The sequence below is a fragment of the Symphalangus syndactylus genome, chromosome 3, assembly GCF_028878055.3.
Source record: "Symphalangus syndactylus isolate Jambi chromosome 3, NHGRI_mSymSyn1-v2.1_pri, whole genome shotgun sequence".
NCBI lineage: Eukaryota > Metazoa > Chordata > Mammalia > Primates > Hylobatidae > Symphalangus > Symphalangus syndactylus.
The window spans coordinates 136,263,439-136,284,640 of NC_072425.2; the positions used below are offsets into that span (position 1 = coordinate 136,263,439).

The 21,202-nt window shown below is 45.7% G+C and overlaps 1 protein-coding gene across 4 annotated transcripts in view; it reads left to right on the forward strand.

Annotated features, from left to right (window-relative positions):
- The first annotated feature begins 3,616 nt into the window (after window positions 1-3,616).
- Window positions 3,617-21,202, forward strand: part of CBL (Cbl proto-oncogene) — a 105,348-nt gene continuing 87,762 nt past the window's right edge. For 2 of the 4 annotated variants that reach the window (XM_063636585.1, XM_063636586.1), the window contains exons 1-2: window positions 3,640-4,143; window positions 8,158-8,244. In XM_063636585.1, coding sequence (XP_063492655.1) covers window positions 3,949-4,143; window positions 8,158-8,244 — 282 coding nt within the window. In that variant the 5' untranslated portion in view covers window positions 3,640-3,948. Of the gene's footprint in view, window positions 4,144-8,157; window positions 8,245-21,202 lie in introns of all 4 variants that reach the window. The other 2 variants (XM_063636587.1, XM_055273470.2) reach the window with 2 other exon arrangements.

Sequence of the window (21,202 nt, forward strand, 5' to 3'; positions counted from 1 at the left end):
GGATTTGTGACTGAAGTCCCATACTCATGTCTCTCTGGGCCTGACAATTTTGCATACCTCACATAGTTCAGACTGCTTTAAGCTATTTTTCTTTTCTCATCCTGATGCATAGAATGATATTAGAATAGAGACTGCAGAATACAAGCAACTATACCTCAGAAGAGAATATAGTTTACGAATACGTTCAGTCAGTGGACTTTCCTTTTTTTCTTTTGAGACAGAGTCTCGCTCTGTGACCAGGCTGAAGTGGAGTGGCGCGATCTCGGATCACTGCAACCTCCGCCTCCCAGATTCAAGGCATTCTCCTGTCTCAGCTTCCAGAGTAGCTGGGATTACAGGTGCCCACCACCACGCTTGGCTAATTTTTGTATTTTAGTAGAGATGGGGTTTTGCCATGTTGATCAGGTTGGTCTCAAACTCCGACCTCAGTTGATCCACCCGTCTCGGCCTCCCAAAGTGTTGGGATTACAGGCGTGAGCCACTGTGCCCAGCCCAGTCAATGGACTTTCAGGTGCAGAATGAGGATGTGGTTTGGGGTGAAGGTGAAGTGGGATAAGAAAAAGGCTACATGTTACATGATGTGAGGCAGGATGAACCAACTCTAGCATAATCCAGGATGGGAATGACATTGTGATCAACAGTCCAATCCCCTCTCTTGTACATTTTCTAAAGCAAGCGAAATAAAAATTGTGGCCAGGCGCGGTGGCTCACGCCTATAGTCCTAGCACTTTGGGAGGCCGAGGCGGGTGGATTGCCTGAGCTCAGGAGTTCGAGACCAGCCTGGGCAACATGGTGAAATCCTGTCTCTATTAAAATACAAAAAATTAGCTGGGCATGGTCTCAGCTACTCGGGAGGCTGGGGCAGGAGAATGGCTTGAACCCGAAGGTGGAGGTTGCAGTGAGCCAAGATTGCGCCACCGTACTCCAGCCTGGGTGACAGAGCGAGACTCTGTTTCAAAGAAAAAAAAAAAGTAAAAAAAAACGGCGATCTTCCTTTTCTTATTAACTTTATTTATTTGTTTATTTATGTTTTTGAGACAGAGTTTCACTCTTGTTGCCCAGCCTGGAGTGCAGTGGCACAGTCTCGGCTCACTGTAACCTCTGGCTCCCGGGTTCAAGCGATTCTCCGGCCTCAGTCTCCCGAGGAGCTGGGATTACAGATGCCTTCCATTATGCCCAGCTAATTTTTGTATTTTTTTTTTTTTTTTTTTGAGACAGAGTCTCACTGTGGCCAGGCTGGAGTGCAGTGGCGCAATCTCACCTCACTGCAACCTCTGCCTCCCGGGTTCAAGTGATTCTCCTGCCTCAGCCTCCTGAGTAGCTGGAATTACAGGTGCGCGCCACCACACCCAACTATTTTTTTTGTGTTTTTAGTAGAGACGGGGTCTCACCATGTTGGCCAAGGATGGTCTCGATCTCCTGACTTCATGATCCACCCACCTCGGCCTCCCAAAGTGCTGGGATTACAGGTGTGAGCCACTGTGCTGGGCCAAATGGATTGGATTTTAAAGCATACTTCAGGCAGAGGGAATAAGGGAATAGTCTGAGTAATGGTGATGAGAAAAGAAAGAATTGGCCAAGTGCGGTGGCTCATGCCTATGATCTCAGCACTTTGGGAGGCCAAGGAGGGCAGATCACCTCAGGTCAGGTGTTGGAGACCAGTTTGGCCAACATGGTGAAATCTCGTCTTTGCTAAAAACACAAAAATTAATCAGGTGTGGTGGCGGGCACCTGTAATCCCAGCTACTTGGGGGGCAGAGTTTGCAGTGAGCCAAGATTGTGCCACTGCACTCCAGCCTAGGTGACAGAGACTCTGTCTCAAAATAAAATAAAATAAATAAATAAATAAGAAATAATTGTATTTGATGACTTGGTGAGTCAGCTAGCATAAGACATGTGTACCACGGAGTAGTATAAAACTACAAAGTTGTTTAGCTTGGAATTAGAGCAACTTGTCAATTTGATTCCTGAGGCAATGGGAAGTGTTTAAAGTTTTTTTGTGATGCTGTCTGAAGTATACTTTAGGAAGCCTATGGTGGCAGGATGAATTGAAGGCACAGGAAAAGGTTTCAATATTCAATAGTCCAGGGAAAAGAAACGGAGGACCTGCAACCAGGTGTTGGCACTAAGGATGGAGCTTTGCCTAGATTTTCCCTTCGTAGATTCTTCTCTTCCTGGATGGAAACTGATAAAAGGAAATTCTTCTGATAGTAAATTATAATGTTGACTCCAAAATCAACTCTAGATAAAGGCGATTAAATTGCAAACCCAGGATGCCTGGCTGAATGGTCCCTGCATTCAAAGATATTTTCCCCTTTACAGGAGCACCTGATAAATTTAACTCCCTAATCAAGGGCTTTGTGGAAGAGCCTGGAGGGGGATCGAAGGCGGAACTGATACTTACTGACACACCTGGGTCTGCAAACTCCCAAAACCGAGGCTCAGAATTACTAAATTAGGGGCCGGGCGCGGTGGCTCACGCTTGTAATCCCAGCACTTTGGGAGGCCGAGGCGGGCGGATCACGAGGTCAGGAGATCGAGACCACGGTGACACCCCGTCTCTACTAAAAATACAAAAAATTAGCCGGGCGTGGTGGCGGGCGCCTGTAGTCCCAGCTACTCGGAGAGGCTGAGGCAGGAGAATGGCGTGAACCTGGGAGGCGGAGCTTGCAGTGAGCCGAGATTGCGCCACTGCACTCCAGCCTGGGCGACAGAGCGAGACTCCGTCTCAAAAAAAAAAAAAAAAGAATTAGTAAATTAGGGCAGGGCACTTCCCTCTTTGGAAGGGAAGTTCCTATTTTCAAAGTTCTTCCAACGGAACTTTTACATTAGAGAAGTGTAATTGAGTAAGTGGAAGTGACCAGGAACAGCATTTCTGTTCCCTGGGCGGGAGAGAGAACTCCCTCAGGCAGAGCCAGCAGCAGGTCAGCTTCTGAGGGGGCCCTCATGCTGGCGGCGCCGACCTGTGGTGCAATGCTCTGAGTAGGAGAATCTTAAATACATGTTTGAGATTCAATTCCCAGAAACGTAACTAGTCTTCACAAGCCAAAAAAATAAAAATAAAAAATAGAAAAAGGAAGTGATTTCTTTTCAAGAGGTCAAAGGGCCTGGAAGAAGAGCTCCTGGCTTGAGTGTCTCAAGCCTTTCTGGGGCCTAATCTGGCTGGAATGGGACGCAGCATTCATATTCCTGTCCTTGGTCCTGTCTTAATGAAGAATTGAAAATAAGGGGTGGAGAAATAACTCCTTCTTCTCCCACCATCCTCCCACAGTGTAAATAAGCAAATAAGCTCGATTTCCTCATTTGTCAGGCGTGGGGAAAGACTTGACATCAGGACTCTTCCATTCCACCGCCACCTGTCTTAATTTAAACATTCCCATGACCCACCCCAGAAGCGCCAGCCTCCCGCCCACAAGGAGCATGGAAGTCTCGGTTTCTGGCTAGTGCGCAGACTCCATCTTGAACCTACTCCCCCAACCCCCCACTGCTCCTTTCCCCGTTTATCCGGCAGAGGGCGCAGGCCCGAAGGTTCCGCCGGCCCCGCCCCAGCCTGGCCCCGCCCCGCCCCGGCGTAGGGGCGGGGGAGACGGGCATGGAAACCTGGCCCCGGCTTTCCGGGAGCTGTGGGCACGCGGGCTGCTCGAAGCCGGTGGCCCGGGGGTTGTCGCTGCCCAGTCCGGCCGCGGCCGGCCGCCTCCCCGAGCCTACCAGCAAGTCGGTCCGCCTCCGGGACGCACCCCGCCCGCCCCTGGCTCGCGCGCTCTGAAGGGGCGCGTCCCGCGCACTCCCGGCGCCGCCCACTCCCCTCCCCACGGCCGCTCCTCCCTCCGCCCGGATAGCCGGCGGCGGCGGCCGGGAGAGGCCCCTCCTTCACGCCCTGCTTCTCTCCCTCGCTCGCAGTCGAGCCGAGCCGGCGGAACCCGCCTGGGCTCCGACCCTGCCCAGGCCATGGCCGGCAACGTGAAGAAGAGCTCTGGGGCCGGGGGCGGCGGCGGCTCCGGGGGCTCGGGCTCGGGTGGCCTGATTGGGCTCATGAAGGACGCCTTCCAGCCGCACCACCACCACCACCACCACCTCAGCCCCCACCCGCCGGGGACGGTGGACAAGAAGATGGTGGAGAAGTGCTGGAAGCTCATGGACAAGGTGAAAGGCCGGCTGAGCGCCCGCTGTTGCAGGGTGGGCGTGGGCGGAGGGCCGCGGGGAGGGGAACGAGCGGACGGAGGAAGCGGGGGAGGGGACGGGTCTGGTGAAGCCGGGGAGGCGCGGAGCTGGGGTGACCGGCCGGGGGCCGGGGGGCGTGGGGGCAGGGACGAGGCCGGGAGGGTGGGGGGCGGAGTGCGGGAGGGGCTGCCGTTGGGAGTCGGGGAACGCTGGGGTGCCGCGTTTGGGGTAGCCAGACAAAGATGGAGTGGGGGCTGGGGCGAAGGTTAACTGGGAAGCCAGTGGGGCGGAAGTATAATGGGGGGTGCGGAGTTTGGGGCTCTGTGCAGGGTGTAGGGATGTAGGTCACGGAATTGGCCTGGGAGGTTAGCGGTGGGGGGTGGGGGGGTGAGGAAGAGTGTTTGATTTACCGGCTGGGGCTCTTGGCTGGGTGAGGTCTGACTAGGGAATTAGGTTCACGGGCTCTGATTGAGTGAACCTGGCTGGGGTCAGGACAGCTTCGCAGGGAAGCTGTGCTCTGGATGAGAGTATAGTCCTTTCTCATTAAGATGTAACACGAAGATAAGAGACATTGATGTTTAATGGAGGCAAGGAAAGAACTTTCCTCCACATCTAGCGCCAGCTCAAGTTTTTTGTTACCCTCAGAAACACTGGATGTGATCCATTGCTGGTGCTGAGATATGCACTGATTAAACCACAAGTTCTGGTTAGAACTATTATCTTCTGAAAGATGGACTGGCTGAGCCTGTTAAGCAGCAGCAGATTCTGACTTCTTAATAACTTCCTCCCTACTACACCGCTTGAGCTGGGTTCTTTTTTTCTGGTAACGGTTCTGACTCCTTATTACAGGTCCTGATTTTAAACTTGTTCGTTGAGCTTCTTTGATTACGCTTTTTTGTTTGCTTTTTGCAAGTGTGAACAAAAATAACTCCTTTATATTTAGCCACTAAGTTTGTCATTTGGGAGAATTTTACTTCCTTATAGTTGTGTCTATATGATGAAATGTAGTCTCAAGTGCTTAAGCGTTTAAGCAGTCGGACGCTTTGTTAGAATTCAATACGTTTTCTTGGTATTTTTCATATTCATTAATTACTTTGGCAAAATTCATATTGCGTATGAAAAGTGATTAGAAGTATCTGGCACGTTCTAACAGAGTAGTGTTATTTCCTCCAGGGTAAAATCTGGTTTTCTTTGGTTCCTCCCTGGGCCTCGGTTCCTCTTCTGTAAAGTTCTTCATGGGTTGTTTTGGACTAGAAACCGCTAATAAAATGATTATGAAGCACTTAGCCGATGTAATGTGCAATTTAAGTGCTTCATAAGTCCCGTGTATGAATTAACACTCCTGTAGTGCATGCCAGTGGTTTCATAGCCACCTTTTTAGGGCAGGTTTTTCTCATGTTAAATAATTGGTATTGTAATTAATGACACAAGTATTTATGTGTTGATTATATTGGTGGTGTAGTACTAATTTTATTATTAGAAATTGTAATAAAATCCTTACAGAAGGTTTAAGTGTGTAAAGGAAACTTTAAATGTGTCGACTCCTTTAAAAAAAAACACATAGAAGATACTCAAATGCTAAAGTTTGTTTGCTTTTTAGGGATTTATCGTTAAGGACTAACAAATTTACTCTGGCATAGAAAAAATACTTTTCTAATGAGTGTCTCGTATCAGACATGTGGGTGCAGTACAATCAAAATTGTGTTGATTAGTGGCCTCTGCTTAAGAATAATCTGTTTACTAAAGAGTTTCCGTATTCTGTATTCTTTTTTTTTTTTGAGACAGAGTTTTCACTCTTGTTACCCGGGCTGGAATGCAGTGGTGCGATCTCGGCTCACTGCAACCTCCGCCTCCTAAGTTCAAGAGATTCTCGTGCCTCAGCCTCCAGAGTAGCTGGGATTACAGGTGCGCGCCACCACGCCCAGCTAATTTTTTGTATTTTTAGTGGAGGCGGGGTTTCATCATGTTGACCAGGCTGGTCTCGAACTCCTGACCTCAGGTGATCCATGCGCTTCGGCCTCCCAAACTGCTGGGATTACAGGCGTGAGCCACTGGGCCCAGCCCTGTATTCTTAAGGAATAAGAGTATTCTATATTCTTATTAAAGTGTTTCTATAAATACAGAGTAAGTTATAGGTAGTCCTATTCTACAAGGTAGCCCAAATAAAATCCTCCCTTAAGTCTTACTCCTTCATCTATTTAAATTATGTATATTGAATTTTGATTTATTCTGCAGAATGTTTAATTATTTGGGAAGAATAAAGAGGACTCAAAGTTTGACTCAAATTGCTTTTCAGGTTTGATAGTTTCACGGAAAGTAGGCTTCTAGCTTTTCCATTCCAGTGTAGGGAGAGGGCTGTTTCATTTTTGTATTACTTGCCTCGGAAGTTGGTTTTAGTACTGTCTGTTCCCCCCTTATCACGTATTTCTAGTTGCTCTGAAAACGTAGATACTTTCAAATGTGTTAGTCTGATAGGTTTATACTGCTTTCCAGATTTTCTGAATACCTCCGTGATGTTACTAGATTGCACCATCTCTTTTACCCTTGATGTTTTGAGCATAAGGTGTCCTCTTTTTTCACTTTATTTTTATTGTTGAAGTCTTAAATGTGTCACCACACCTTGACTTCATGTGCTATAAGTGGTGAAGAACCTACTGTCAAATCTGCAGATGTCCCACACATTTAATTCTTTTTAACAAAATTTCTGGGCCAGGCCCCGTGGCTCACGCCTGTAATCCCAGCACTTAGGGAGGCCGAGGTGGGCGGCTCACTTGAGGTCAGGAGCTCCAGACCAGCCTGGCCAACATGGTGAAACGCTGCCTCTACTAAAAAATACAAAAATTAGCTGGGCGTGGTGGCAGACGCCTGTAATCCCAGCTACTTGGGAGGCTGAGACAGGAGAATCCCTTGAACCTGGGGCAGAGGTTGCAGTGAGCCAAGATCGCACCACTGCACTCTAGCCTGAGCGACAGAGCGAGACTCCGTCTCAAAAAAAAAAAAGTGTTTAATTCCTTTAAATGACACACATTTAGTTCTAAGTCACCATCTCATACCTGCTTTATCTTTGTTGTTGAAGCTGGATGAATATTATTCCAGCCAATTCTTAATCAGTTTATTGAATTAGCACTGGGAACTGTTAGTCTCTTTCCTTCCCCCAATATTGGATATATACAGATGGAAAAGTTGGCATAAGTCATGGGTTCTCGTTAACATAGGCCCGATTTACTAATCCATTATGGAACTTAAACTTACTGTTGGAAAAATGTTTGTGCTAGAATGCTTGTTATTAAACAAAAGTTAGAAGAGCCTCTGGTTTTCTTTTTGCCACCCCAGGATATTGTAATAAACATGTGCATAAATACTTGTATGTGAAGTGGCTTGTAAGCCAAAAGACAATTGGGCAGGGAGGAGAGGAGTGGGAAGTGGAGAGAAAAGAGAAAAAGTCACCTAAATTAGCCTTAAATGTATGCTGGGCTCACACCTGTAATCCCAACAATTTGGGAGGATGAGGTAGGCAGATCATTTGATCCCAGCTTCAGCCCAGGAATTCCAGACCAGCCTGGGCAACATGGCGAAACACTGTCTCTACAAAAAATACGCATATTAGCCAGGCGTGGTAGTGCCTTCCTCTAAGTTCGAGCTGCTAGGGAGGATCACTTGAGCCTAGGAGATGGAGGCTGCAATGAGCTGTTGAGCGAGCCACTGCACACCAGCCTGGGCAACAGAGTGACACCCTGTCTCAAAAACAAATAAATTGCTTTAAATGTAAATTTAAAAGTATCAAAGTGTTTAATTTAGTAAGAGACTTTATTTATTTATTTATTTGCTCCGTCACCCAGGCTGGAATGCAGTGGCACGATCTTAGCTCACTGTTTCCTCTACCTCCCAGGTTCAAATGATTTTCGTGCCTCAGCCACCGAGTAGCTGGGATTATAGGCATGCGCCACCACACCTGGCTAATTTTTCTTTTTTTTTTTTTTTTTTTTTTTTAACTAGAGACGGATTTTCACCATGTTGGCCAGGCTGCTCTCGAACTCCTCGCCTCAATTGATCTGCATGAGCCACCGCGTCTGGCTCAATTTAGTAAGAGACTTTAAATTCCATTACGAAATAGAACAGAGGTTGGCAAACTTTTTCTGTAAAGGGAGGTTTCAGGGCCGCTGTAAATACAGTAATCCTCTGTTATTCTAGGGGATATGTTCAAGACACCCAGTGGATGCCTGAAAACCCCCGATAGTACTGAAGCCCGTACATATACTATGTTTTTCCTATACATACATACCTATGATAAAGCTTAATTTATAAATTAGGCACAGTAAGAGATTAACAACAACAATAATGAAAGAGTACAATTACAAAATACACTATAGTAAAAGTTATATAAATGTAGTCTTCCAAAATATCTTATTGTAGGCTGGGCATAGTGGCTCATGCCTATAATCCCAGCACTTTGGGAGGCCGAGGCAAGCGGATCACCTGAGATCAGGAGTTCGAGACAGCCTGGCCAAAAAGGTGAAACCCTGTCTCTACTAAAAAATACAAAAATTGCCGGGCGCGGTGGCTCACCCTTGTAATCCCAGCACTTTGGGAGGCCGAGGCGGGCGGATCACGAGGTTAGGAGATCGAGACCACGGTGAAACCCCATCTCTACTAAAAATACAAAAAATTAGCCAGGCGTGGTGGCGGGCGCCTGTAGTCCCAGCTACTCGGAGAGGCTGAGGCAGGAGAATGGCGTGAACCCGGGAGGCGGAGCTTGCAGTGAGCCGAGATTGCGCCACTGCACTCCAGCCTGGGTGACAGAGCGAGACTCCGTCTCAAGAAAAAAAAAAAAAAACAAAAACAAAAATTAGCCAGGCATGGTGGTGGGTGCCTGTAATCCCAGAGGTTGCAGTGAGCTGAGACTGCTCCATTGCACTCCAGCCTGGGCAACAAGAGTGAAACTCTGTCTCAAAAACAACAACAAAAAATCTTATTGTATGGTACTGCAGGTAATGGAAACCTCAGATACGGGGAGATACTGTATTTTAGGTTTGCTGGGCATGCACTAAGTCTCATGTTCTTTGTTGTTATTGTTACAACTCTTTTTATTTTTTATTTTTTGAGGTAGAGGCTCCCTCTGTAGCCCAGGCTGGAGTGCAGTGGCATGATCTCAGCTCACTGCAACCTCTGCCTCCTGGGTTCAAGCAGTTCTCTTGCCTTAGCCTCCCAAGTAGCTGGGATTACAGGTGCCCGCCAGCACACCCAGCTAATTTTTGTATTTTTAGTAGAGATGGGGTTTTGCCATGTTGGCTAGGCTGGTCTCGAACTCCTGACCTCAACTGATCTGCCTGCCTCAGCCTCCCAAAGTGCTGGAACTACAAGCATGAGCCACCGCGCCTGGTTGTTGTTGTTGCGACTCTTTAAAAATGTGAAAGCCACAAGAAAAGGATGCAGGTGATAATTTGCCCACTCCTGAAGTAGAGCATCTATTTTAGGTTTGAATTTTATTTTTATTTTATTATTATTTTTGAGATGGAGTTCCACTCTTGTTGCCCAGGCTGGAGTGCAGTGGCGTGATCTCGGCGCACCGCAGCCCCTGCATCCCAGGTTCAAGTGATTCTCCTGCCTCAGCCTCCCAAGTAGCTGGGATTACAGGCATGTGTCACCATGCCTGGCTAATTTTGTGTTTTTAGTAGAGATAGGATTTCTCCATGTTGGGCAGGCTGGTCTCGAACTCCTGACCTCAGGTGATGTGCCTGCCTCGGTCTTCCAAAGTGAGCCACCGCGCCCGGCCCTTATTTTTAATTAGCTTATATAATTGAAACATTAAGGTATTGATGATTTTTAGATAGAATATAGTTTATTAGAAAAATACATTTAAAATCATGAGCTTAAAAAAAATTACATTTTTTCGAATTAAAAAAATTATTTTATTGGCCGGGTGTGTGGTGGCTCACGCTTATAATCCCAGCACTTTGGGAGGCTGAGGTGGGTGGATCACCTGAGGTCAGGAGTTCGAGACCAGCCTGACCAACATGGAGAAACCCTGTCTCTACTAAAAATACAAAAAATTAGCTGGATGTGGTGGTGCATCCCTATAATCTCAGCTACTCGGGAGGCTGAGGCAGGAGAATCACTTGAACCCGGGAAGCGGAGGCTGTGGTGAGCCGAGATCGCACCATTGCACTCCAGCCTGGGCAAGAAGAGCAAAAACTCCGTCTCAAAATAAATAAATAAATAAATATTTTATTTTTATTCATATTATTAACTAGTAGTATTTTTAAAAATAGAGACGGGGTCAGGCCAGGCATGGTGGCTCACGCCTGTAATCCCAGCACTTTGGGAGGCTGAGGCTGGGGGATCACCTGAGGTCAGGAGTTTGAGACCAGCCTGGCCAACATGGTGAAACCCCGTCTCTACCAAAATACCAAAATTAGCTGAGCATGATGGCGGGTGCCTGTAATCCCAGCTACGGGAGGCAGAGGTTGCAGTGAGCCAAGATCGTGCTACTGCCCTCCAGCCTGGGTGACAGAGCAAAACTCCATCTCAAAAAAAAAAAAGAAAAAAAAAATAGAGACGGAGTCTGACAGTGTTGCCCAGGCTGGTCTCAGACTCTTGAGCTCAAATAATTCTCCCACCTCAGGCTTCCACAGTGTTGGGATTACAGACGTGAGCCACTGCACCCAGCCAAGAAAGTATTTTTAAAAGGTGATTATTTCCTTCCTTCTTTTTTTTTTTTTTTTTTTTTTTTTTTTTTGAGACGGAGTCTCGCTCTTTCACCCAGGCTGGAGTGCAGTGGCGCGATCTCGGCTCACTGCAGGCTCCGCCCCCCGGGGTTCACGCCATTCTCCTGCCTCAGCCTCCCGCGTAGCTGGGACTACAGGCACCCGCCACCTCGTCCGGCTAATTTTTTGTATTTTTAGTAGAGACGGGGTTTCACCGTGTTAGCCAGGATGGTCTCGATCTCCTGACCTTGTGATCCGCCCGCCTCGGCCTCCCAAAGTGCTGGGATTACAGGCGTGAGCCACTGCGCCCGGCCGATTATTTCCTTCCTTCTAACTTTTCCTGCCTTACCCTATCCACCTGGCCTGCCCTGTGCCTCCTAAAAGCACCTTAGGAAACTTCCTGTATTTTGGAAGTGAGATACACTTAGAATTTGCAAATGAATATATAGCATTTAATTGGACTACTACTTCACTCCCTCCCTTTCTTCTTACCTTCCTGTGTTTGCATACACAAGCATAGTGGTAGGTATTAAGTTGTTACACTCTAGGAGATTACATTATAAATGGTATATAAGTGATGTGACTATAGGAGAAATATGTCTGAAGTGATGAGGATCTCTTGAGTTTAAACATCTTTCTTCTGTGTGTGAAATGTGTCAATATTTTTTCTGTATTTATCTTAACCTCTTAGGATTGTAAAGTCCTTGAGGGTAGCACCTGTAACCTGCTTATCCAGTTACGGAGCCTTCTGTAATAGTAGATGCTTTGTAAGTTTTTTGGTTTTGCTTTTTTTAAAAAAAGGGATTTATTTATTTATTTATTTAAAAAGTACACTTGGAAGAGGGCCAAGTGGGTGACTTGAGACCAAGTGCCTATTTTTATTTTTATTTATTTTTTACTTAAGAGACAGAGTCTTGCTCTGATGCCCAGACTGGAGTGCAGTGTCACCATCATAGCTCACTGCATCCTTAAGCATCTGGGCTCAAGCCATCCTCCCGCCTTGGCCTTCCAAAGTGCTGGGATTATAGTCACAAGCCACTGCACCCAGCCAGTAGTTAGCTTTGTGTGCCCCCAAGGAATAACTGCATGGAAAAGGTATGGAGGGGGGCATCCATCTTTTCTTTTCTTTTTTTTTTTTGAGACGGAGTCTCGCTCTGTTGCCCCAGGCTGCAGTGCAGTTGTATATTGTATAGTCTTGGCTCACTGCAACCTCCACCTCCTGGGTTCACGCAATTCTCTTGCCTCAGCCTCCTGAGTAGCTGGGACTACAGGTGTGTGCTACCACAGCCGGCTAATTTTTGTATTTTTAGTAGAGACAGGGTTTCACTATGTTGGCCAGGCTGGTCTCAAACTCCTGACCTTGTGATCTGCCTTCCTTGGCCTCCCAAAGTGATGGGATTACAGGCATGAGCCACAGTGCCTGGCCGGGGGCATCTGTCTTAATTACATTAAACTTACTTATTTTTTGCAGTAGCCCGTTGGTATCATCCCTGTTTTATATATGAAGACATTTAGGCTCAGAGTGGTTAAGTAACTTAGTTAATGGTGGAGCCTGACTTGGAATGGTGGATTACCCACTTTCCTAAAACTTAGTTCTTCCATACACTACCTTCTCAGGTATACAACAGTGTCAGTCACAAGAGCTATTTATTTAGAAAGTGACCTGTTCAGGTCACCTGCTATATAGACCTCTGACTTATACAGCATTTCCCCCCATTCGAGGGAAGTAGACATTCTGTTTTATTATTATTATTTTAAATTTTATTTATTTATTTTTTTTGAGACAGAGTATTGCTCTGTGGCCCAGGCTGGAATGCAGTGGTTCGATCTCGGCTCAGTGCAAGCTCCACCTCCTGGGTTCATGCCATTCTCCTGCCTCAGCCTCCCAAGTAGCTGGGACTACAGGTGCCCACCACCACACCTGGCTAATTTTTTGTATTTTTAGTAGAGACGGAGTTTCATCGTGTTAGCCAGGATGGTCTCGATCTCCTGACCTTGTGATCTGCCTGCCTCAGCCTCCCAAAGTGCTGAGATTACCGGCGTGAGCCACCGTGCTCAGTCCTGGCCGGCTAATTTTTGTATTTTTAGTAGAGATGGGGTTTCATCACATTGGTCTGGCTTGTCTCAAACTCCTGACCTCAGGTGATCCACCTGCCTTGGCCTCCCAAAGTGCTGGGATTACAGGCATGAGCCACCCCGCCTGGACTTTTTTTTTTTTTAAAGACAGAGTCTCGCTCTGTCACCCAGGCTGGCGCACAGTGTCGGCTCAATGCAATGAGTGGCGTGATCTCACCTCTGCCTCCCGGGTTCAAGCAATTCTCGTGCCTCAGCCTCCCAAGTAGTTGGGATTACAGGCGTGTGCCACCACACCGGTTAATTTTTGTACTTTTGGTAGAGACGGGGTTTTACCATGTTGACCAGGCTGGTCTCAAACTCCTGGCCTCAAGTGACTTGCCCACTGCGACCTCCCAAAGTACTGGGATTACAGGTGTGAGCCACTGTGTCCGGCCAGTAGACATTCTCTTGAATGGTACTAAGATAGTGTTTAACTAGTACTATTCAATGAAATATCTGTTGTCTACTTAAAGGTTGGTGTTTCTTCAAATTATGCGTGCTAGTTACTTTGTGTGATGATCATAGAGGCTTTTGTATACTTTTCCAGTTATACTTAATCTATGTTGTCCACTTCATTTTTTATTTTTTTCTGATCAGATAGTTCAGATTGTAGTTTACATTTTAGCTTCAGTTTATTAACATCTCTCTCACCCATTAGAGCTCCTGAGAACCAAGGCTTTGTCTTAACATAGTCCCTCATTTTCTGTCTCATTAATTGAGGGGATCCGGTAGGGAATTTTTTATTTATTTATTTATTTTTTTAGCGAGTGCTCATTAAGGTAACATTTACTAAAAGAGGTTTTACCTTATAAAGGTAGTATATAATTATTGTAAAACATGATTTGTGTTTTATGCCTATGAAAAGCTCACCCAAAGGATGTAAGATTCTTCATAATTCCTTAGTGTAAAACATGAGACGGTTGAATATTTCATGTAATCAGCAATAGGATTTTGAAAGGCATCTAGAATAAAAGTGGGGTTAGACCAGGGAAGAAGATTGTATGCTCTCTCTGTTTTGTGAGTTTGGTTGAAGTTTTTTGCTGACTCTTGCTATAGGAAAAACCTATTTTTAATATGTTTTCAGCCAGCAGTATACATATAATGAACCTGATAAATCATGGTCAAATTGGTCCTGGAGTCTTCGTCTTCAGCAGAGTTCAATGTTATATTCAAACATGCAATAATATTTATACTGTAATAAGTAATTTCCCTAATGATTAACCTAGAGTGCTAAAAGCAAAATGGACTAAATATTCGTTTGAACACAGCCTAAATTTTTGTTTTTTTTTTTTTTGAGGTGGCGTCTTGCTGTGTTGCCCAGGCTGACCAACATGGTGAGCTCCGTCTCTACTAAAAATACAAAAATTAGCTGGGCCTGGTGGTGCATGCCTGTAATCCCAGCTTCTCGGGAGGCTGAGGCACAAGAATTGCTTGAACTTGGGAGATGGAGGCTACAGTGAGCTGAATTTGTGTCACTGCACTCCAGCCTGAGCGACAGAGCTACACTCTGTCTCAAAAAAGAAAAAAAAGATTCGTTAGAAGAGGGGCATTTAACAAGTCACTATGAAATATTTTCATGATTAGCAAATTTTGTGCTGGAAGAAAATAGGTGGGAGTAGGCAGCTACCTGGAAGCCAGCGTCAGCTTTGTCCCCACAGTGCTCCTTCCTGCAGCAGCTTCCGCAAGGAGGGAGAGGGGATGCTAATGATGGCACTGGTGGTGTACATCCACTGGGGATCCAAGCACTGGGGAGATGTGATGCCACTATCATAGATGCACCTGTGGTTCTCTCACAAGAAATAAGTAGCCCCTCTGGGTCCCCTCTTTGCTGTTTTTGGAATAGCTAGTGAGTCATGCCTAACAGTCTCCACTGCCTGGGCACCTTCTCACAACCACCACTGTTTGCTGCCTTCCCTGTGGCTTGGATCTGCCATGGAGGAAGGACTAAAATGAGGCCAATTCATTGGTGCTTCATTGAGTGGGGATGGGATCCTAACTCCTGCCTCCTCCTCTCTTGGACTTACTGTATTTTATTTATTTATTTATTTATTTATTTATTTGTTTATTTATTTTTTGAGATGGAGTCTTGCTCTGTCGCCAGGCTGGAGTGCAGTGGTGCGATCTCAGCTTACTGCAACCTCCGCCTGCCGGCTTCAAGCGATTGTCCTGCCTCAGTCTCCATTGTAGCTGGGACTACAGGTGCCCGCCACCACGCCCAGCTAATTTTTGTATTTTTAGTAGAGACGGGGTTCACCATGTTGGCCAGGATGTTCTTGATCTCTTGACCTTGTGATCTGCCTGCCTCGGCCTCCCAAAGTGCTGGGATTACAGGCTTGAGCCACTGCGACCAGCCTCTTGGACTTACTTTAAACAGCAGCACATAACTGTAGCAATCTTTGAGAAAACCAAAAACAATTTATGAATCATAAAAGATACAGAATGAAATGTAAGTCTTCTTTTACCCTCATACCCCCAAATAACTACCCTCCCAAGAGGTATCTACTGTGTGTAGTTTGGGGTCCATTCCCTGCTATCTCCCTACCTGTCTTATCCTCGGTGACTCCGAGAAGTTTGGAGGAATAGCGTTGATTGCCCTGGAATTATTTATATACTTAAGCAAGTAGTTGACTTTTCAGCATGTCATCATGTTAAAACTGACAACTAAGAACTAATAATTTGTTATATTGTAGAGCAGTTTACAATTTTATATCTGCAGATAAGTTAAATCTCAAAATAATGTGTCTTATTATAGTTAAACTGAGATTCAGATAGATTAAGCAAGCTACTTAAGTCACCTAGCTCGTATCTTTTTTTCTGAGACATAGTTTCACTCTTGTTGCCCAGGCTATAGTGCAGTGGTGCAATATTGGCTCACCGCAACCTCCACCTCCTGGGTTCAAGCAATTCTCCTGCCTCAGCCTCCTGAGTAGCTGGGGTTACAGGCATGTACCACGGGCCCGGCTAATTTTGTATTTTTAGTAGAGACGGGGTTTCTCCATGTTGGTCAGGTTGGTCTCGAACTCCTGACCTCAGGTGATCCACCTGCCTCGGCCTCCCAAAGTGCCGGGATTATAGGCGTGAGCTACCATGTGCAGCCCATATTTTTGTTTTTTATGTGGATCTTGAACTGACGTTCAGACTGTGTCAAGTGATTTCCTACAAACCAGTACTTCTCAGATTTTATCATGAATTCAGATCAATTCAGGGGATCTTGTTAAAATACTGACTTTGAATAGGTCTGTAGTGGGGCCTGAGAGATTTTGCATTCCTGATCAGCTCTCGAGATGTCATTGCAGTAGGCCCAGGTACCAGACTTGATATAGGAAGGCTGTATGCCACAGTTGCTTTTATTTTGGATAAGCTTGGCGGATTTTTTTTTAAATAAATGGAAGTTGGGCATCTTATGTAAAATTTTTATTATGATGTTCTTCAACTATGAAGGTAATACTTACTTTAAAATATAAATTTTTGGCTGGATGTGGTGGCTTACACCTGTAATCCCAGCACTTTGAGAGGCCGAGGCAGGAAGATTGCTTGAAGCCAAGAGTTCAAGACCTGCCTAGTCAATATAGTTAGAACCCCATCTCTACAAAAATAAAAAATAAAAAAATTAGTTGGGCGTGGTGGTGAGTTCCTTTAGTCCCGGATACTCAGGAGGCTGAGGTGGGAAGATCACCCAGGAGTTTGAGGCTGCAGTGAGCTATGATCCTGCTACTGTGCATCAGCCTGGGCAACAGAGTGAGACCCTGTCTCTAAATAAAGGAAAAGAAATAGCTGATTCTTAGTTACCTCAGGTGAAAATTATGTTGACACTTTTCCACAGTCACACTTAACGTAAATGTAGTAGTTGCTGGGGAGTTAAAGATGACCCAGCACTCACACTTACAATTTGTGTGATACAACTGAAGGTACGTAGAGGGCTCTGGGAACCCTCTATGCTATAGAGTCAATGGGGCTCATGAGGCAAACCATTAATCTCTGAGGAGACAAAAAGGGAATGGGGAGGAACTTTAGACCAGTCAGGCTCTTCTGTGATACCCTTATCCACAATTGTGTCTTAATTAGTGTATGGCATCTAAAAGTGATATTAAAACATTTACAGTAGTCCCTTCATATCCATAGTTTCGCTTCCTGCAGTTTCAGTTACCTGTGGTCTGAAAATATTAAATGGAAAATTCCAGAAATAAACAATCCAGAAGTTTTAAATTGTATGCTCTTCTGAGTAATGAGGTGAAATCTTGCAATCTTGCGCTGCTTCTGTCCTGGGCATGAATCATCCCTTTATGCAGTGTAGATACATACTGTGGATATAGTAGTGTATCCACACCGTCTACACTACCCACCGCTTAGTCACCTAGTAGTCATCTTGATTCTCAGATCAACTGTTGCAGTCTTGCAGTGCTTGTATTTGACTCACCCTTATTTTACTTAATGACCCCCAAAGCATAAGAGTAATGATGCTGGCATTTTAAATATCCAAAGAAAAGCCAGAACAGGTGAAAGTTGTTAAGAAAAGAAAAAAATCATATTCCGAGGTTACTAAGATGTACAGTAAGAATGAATCTTCTTGAAATTCTGAAGAAAGGTCTGGGCTTAGTGGCTCATGTCTGTAATCCCAGCACTTTGGGAGGCTAAGGTGGGTGTATCACTTGTGTCCAGGAGTTCGAGACCAGCCTAGGCACATGGTGAAACCCTTCTTTATTTAAAAAAAATTTTTGAAGAAGCAAAAAGAAATTTATACTAGGGCCGGGCATGGTGGCTCACACCTGTAATCTCAGCGCTGAGGGAGGCAGAGGCTGGTGGATCACCTGAGGTCAGGAGTTGGGAGACCAGCCTGGCCAACATGGTAATATCCTGTCTCTACTAAAAAATACAAAAATTAGCCGGGTATGGAGGCGGGCTCCTGTAATCCCATCTACGTGGGAGGAGGCTAAGGAGAATTGCTTGAACCCAGGATGCAGAGGTGGCAGTGAGCCGAGATAGTGTCGCTGCACTCCAGCCTGGGCACAGAGTGAGACTGTCTCAAAAAAAAAAAAAAGAAATCATACTAGGCTTGCTGTCATACTTCATGGTCCTGGTATATGATAAGTGCTTCGTTAAGATGGAAAAGGTGTTAAATTTGTGGATGGAAGACATGCACAGAAACGTGCTCTGATTGGCGCAATTGGGTTTGGTACTATCCTCAGTTTGAGGCAACCACTGAGGGTCTTGGAATGCATCCCCCTAAGATAAAGGGGGATCACTGTAATCTCTGGTTCATGCTAAGTATTTGGTTTGAAATTGCATCGATAACTCTGGACAAAGAACCATTTTTGCCTTTTTTTTTTTTTTTTTTTTTTTTGAGACAGAGTCTCACTCTGTCGTCCAGGCGGGAGTGCAGTGGTGCGATTTTGGCTCACTGCAACCTCTGCCTCCTGGGTTCAAGTGATTCTCCTGCCTCAGCCTCCCAAGTAGGTGGGATTATAGGCAGGCACCACCACGCCTGGCTATTTTTTTTTTTTGAGACGGAGTCTGGCTCTGTCACCCAGGCTGTAGTGCAATGGTGTGGTCTCGGCTCACTGCAACCTCCGCCTCTTGGGTTCAGGCCATTCTCCTGCCTCAGCCACCTGAGTAGCTGGGATTACAGGCATGCGCCACCACACCTGGCTAATTTTTGTATTTTTAGTAGAGACGGGGTTTCACCATGTTGGCCAGGCTGGTCTCGAACTCCTGACCTTGTGATCCACCCACCTTGGCCTCCCAAAGTGTAGGGATTACAGGCGAGAGCCACTGCACCCAGCTATGCCTGGCTAATTTTTGTATATTTAGTAGAGATGGGGTTTCACCATGTTGGGCAGGCTGGTCTTGAACTCCTGACCTCAAGTGATCCACCCGCCTCGGCCTCCCAAAGTGTTGGTGGGTATTACAGGCGTGAGCCACTGCGCCTGGCCCATTTTTGCCTTTTAAAAGTAGAACTGACCAGGTGCAGTGGCTCATTCCTGTAATCCCAGCACTTTGAGAGATTATGGTGGGAGGATCACTTGAGGCCAGGAATTTAAGACCAGCCTGGATAACATAGCAAGACCCTGTGTCTAAAAAAATATTAGCCAGGTGTGGCACATGCCTGTAGTCCCAGCTACTGGGGAGGCTGAGGGAGGAGCATCACTTGAGCCTAGGACGTTGAGGCTGAAGTGAGCTGTGATGACGCCACTGCACTCCAATGTGGGCGACAGAGTGAGACCCTGTCTCAAAAAAATAAAAATAAAATCCATATATAAAAACTGCATGGTTAAGCTGTCAGAACTTACATTGTATTGAATATATTTTTTCTGCAGTTGATGTGGTGAGTGAAAGTAATGAGATTGGTAATGATTTGTAAGTGGCATGGTGTTTTTCATAAATGTGTTGGGTGGTATTTGAGAAGTATTCTGTAATAACTACAATTCAAGAACCTGAATGGAGTTTTGAGAAATCAAAAATTGAGAATAGTAATTACAAGTAAGGCGTTTTTCAAATTATTGTCTAATGATGGGGCTATTGTTTAGTGATGACACTTTTTTTTCTATAATCAGTTGACTTTAAAATATGTTTGTTAAAAAAAAAGTATAGGTGGCCAGACGCAGCGGCTTACGCCTGTAATCCCAGAACTTTGGGAGGCCAGGGTGGGTGATCATTTGAGGCCAGGAGTTCGAGACCAGCTTGTCCAACATGCGAAACCGTCTCTACTAAAAATACAAAAATTAGCAGGGCATAGTGGTACGCACCTGTAGTGTCTGCTACTTGGGAGACTGAGGCAGAGAATTGCTTGAACCTGGGAGGTGGAGGCTGCAGTGAGCTGACATCACACCACTGCATTGCAGCCTGGGCGACAGAGCGAGACTCCATCTCAGAAAAAAAAAAAGTATAGGTTTCCGGCCGGGCACCGTGGCACATCCTGTAATGCCAGCACTTTGCAAGGTTGAGGTGGGCGGATTGCTTGAGTCTAGGAGTTCAAGACCAGTCTAGGCAACATAGTGAGACCCCATCTCTATTTTTATTTAAAAATTAAACCAAAAACAAAAAAGGATAGATTTCTGATTTGTCTTTGAAAAACAGTCATGAGTTTTTGTTTAAAAAAGCTTCACTATAAGCCGGGTGCAGTGGCTCACATCTGTAATCCCAGCACTTTGGGAGGCCAAGGCGGATGGATCGGGAGGTCAAGAATTCGAGACCAGCCTGACCAATATGGTGAAACCCCGTCTCTACTAAAAATACAAAAAAATTAGCTAGGCGTGGTGGTGCATGCCTGTAATTTCAGTTACTCGGGAGGCTGAGGCAGGAGAATTGCTTGAACCCGGGAGGCGGAGGTTGCAGTGAGCCAAGTCGCACCACTGCACTCCAGCCTGGGCGACAGAGAGAGACTCCGTCTCAAAAAAAAAAAGCTTCACTATATATTTATACCTGTTAAACTTCTTCAAGTTTCTGAGATGGAGTTTTTAAAATGTGAAGCTTTAAGAGACTTTAGAAATAAATTGATCTAACTCTTTCATTTACAGAGACAGAAATTGAGACCCAGAAGGGCAAATAACTTGCTTGAGGTTGTATAGCCAGTTAATGTCAGTCACCAGACTAGAGCCCAGGTCTCTGGACTTGTGCTCTAGTGTCCTCCTGTCTTCTTGACAGGAGGTTGATATTCATCCTTTTAAATTATAATGACATTTTACACGTATAGCTCCACATATTGAATACTTGTTTTTGTAGCATAAAACTATTCATTTTTAACATGGGAAAACATTGAAATGAAAGTGAAAAATGCTTCTATCAATAAGTTGGAGTCTTTAGAGATAAAAAATATTTAAGTTTAGTCTTTTTTTTTTTTTTTTTTTTTTGAGACGGAGTCTCGCTCTGTCGCCCAGGCTGGAGTGCAGTGGCGCAATCTCGGCTCACTGCAAGCTCCGCCTCCCGGGTTCACGCCATTCTCCTGCCTCAGCCTCTCCGAGTAGCTGGGACTACAGGCGCCCGCCACCACGCCCGGCTAATTTTTTGTAGTTTTAGTAGAGACGGGGTTTCACCGTAGTCTCGATCACTTGACCTCGTGATCCGCCCGCCTCGGCCTCCCAAAGTGCTGGGATTACAAGCGTGAGCCACCGCGCCCGGCCTTAAGTTTAGTCTTATATGCTTATGGTTTTCTGCCTAATTAGAAACGCAGACTCCTTAGTGTTAGAAAAGATTCTGTATTCACAACAGCATTAGGCTTAGGCATT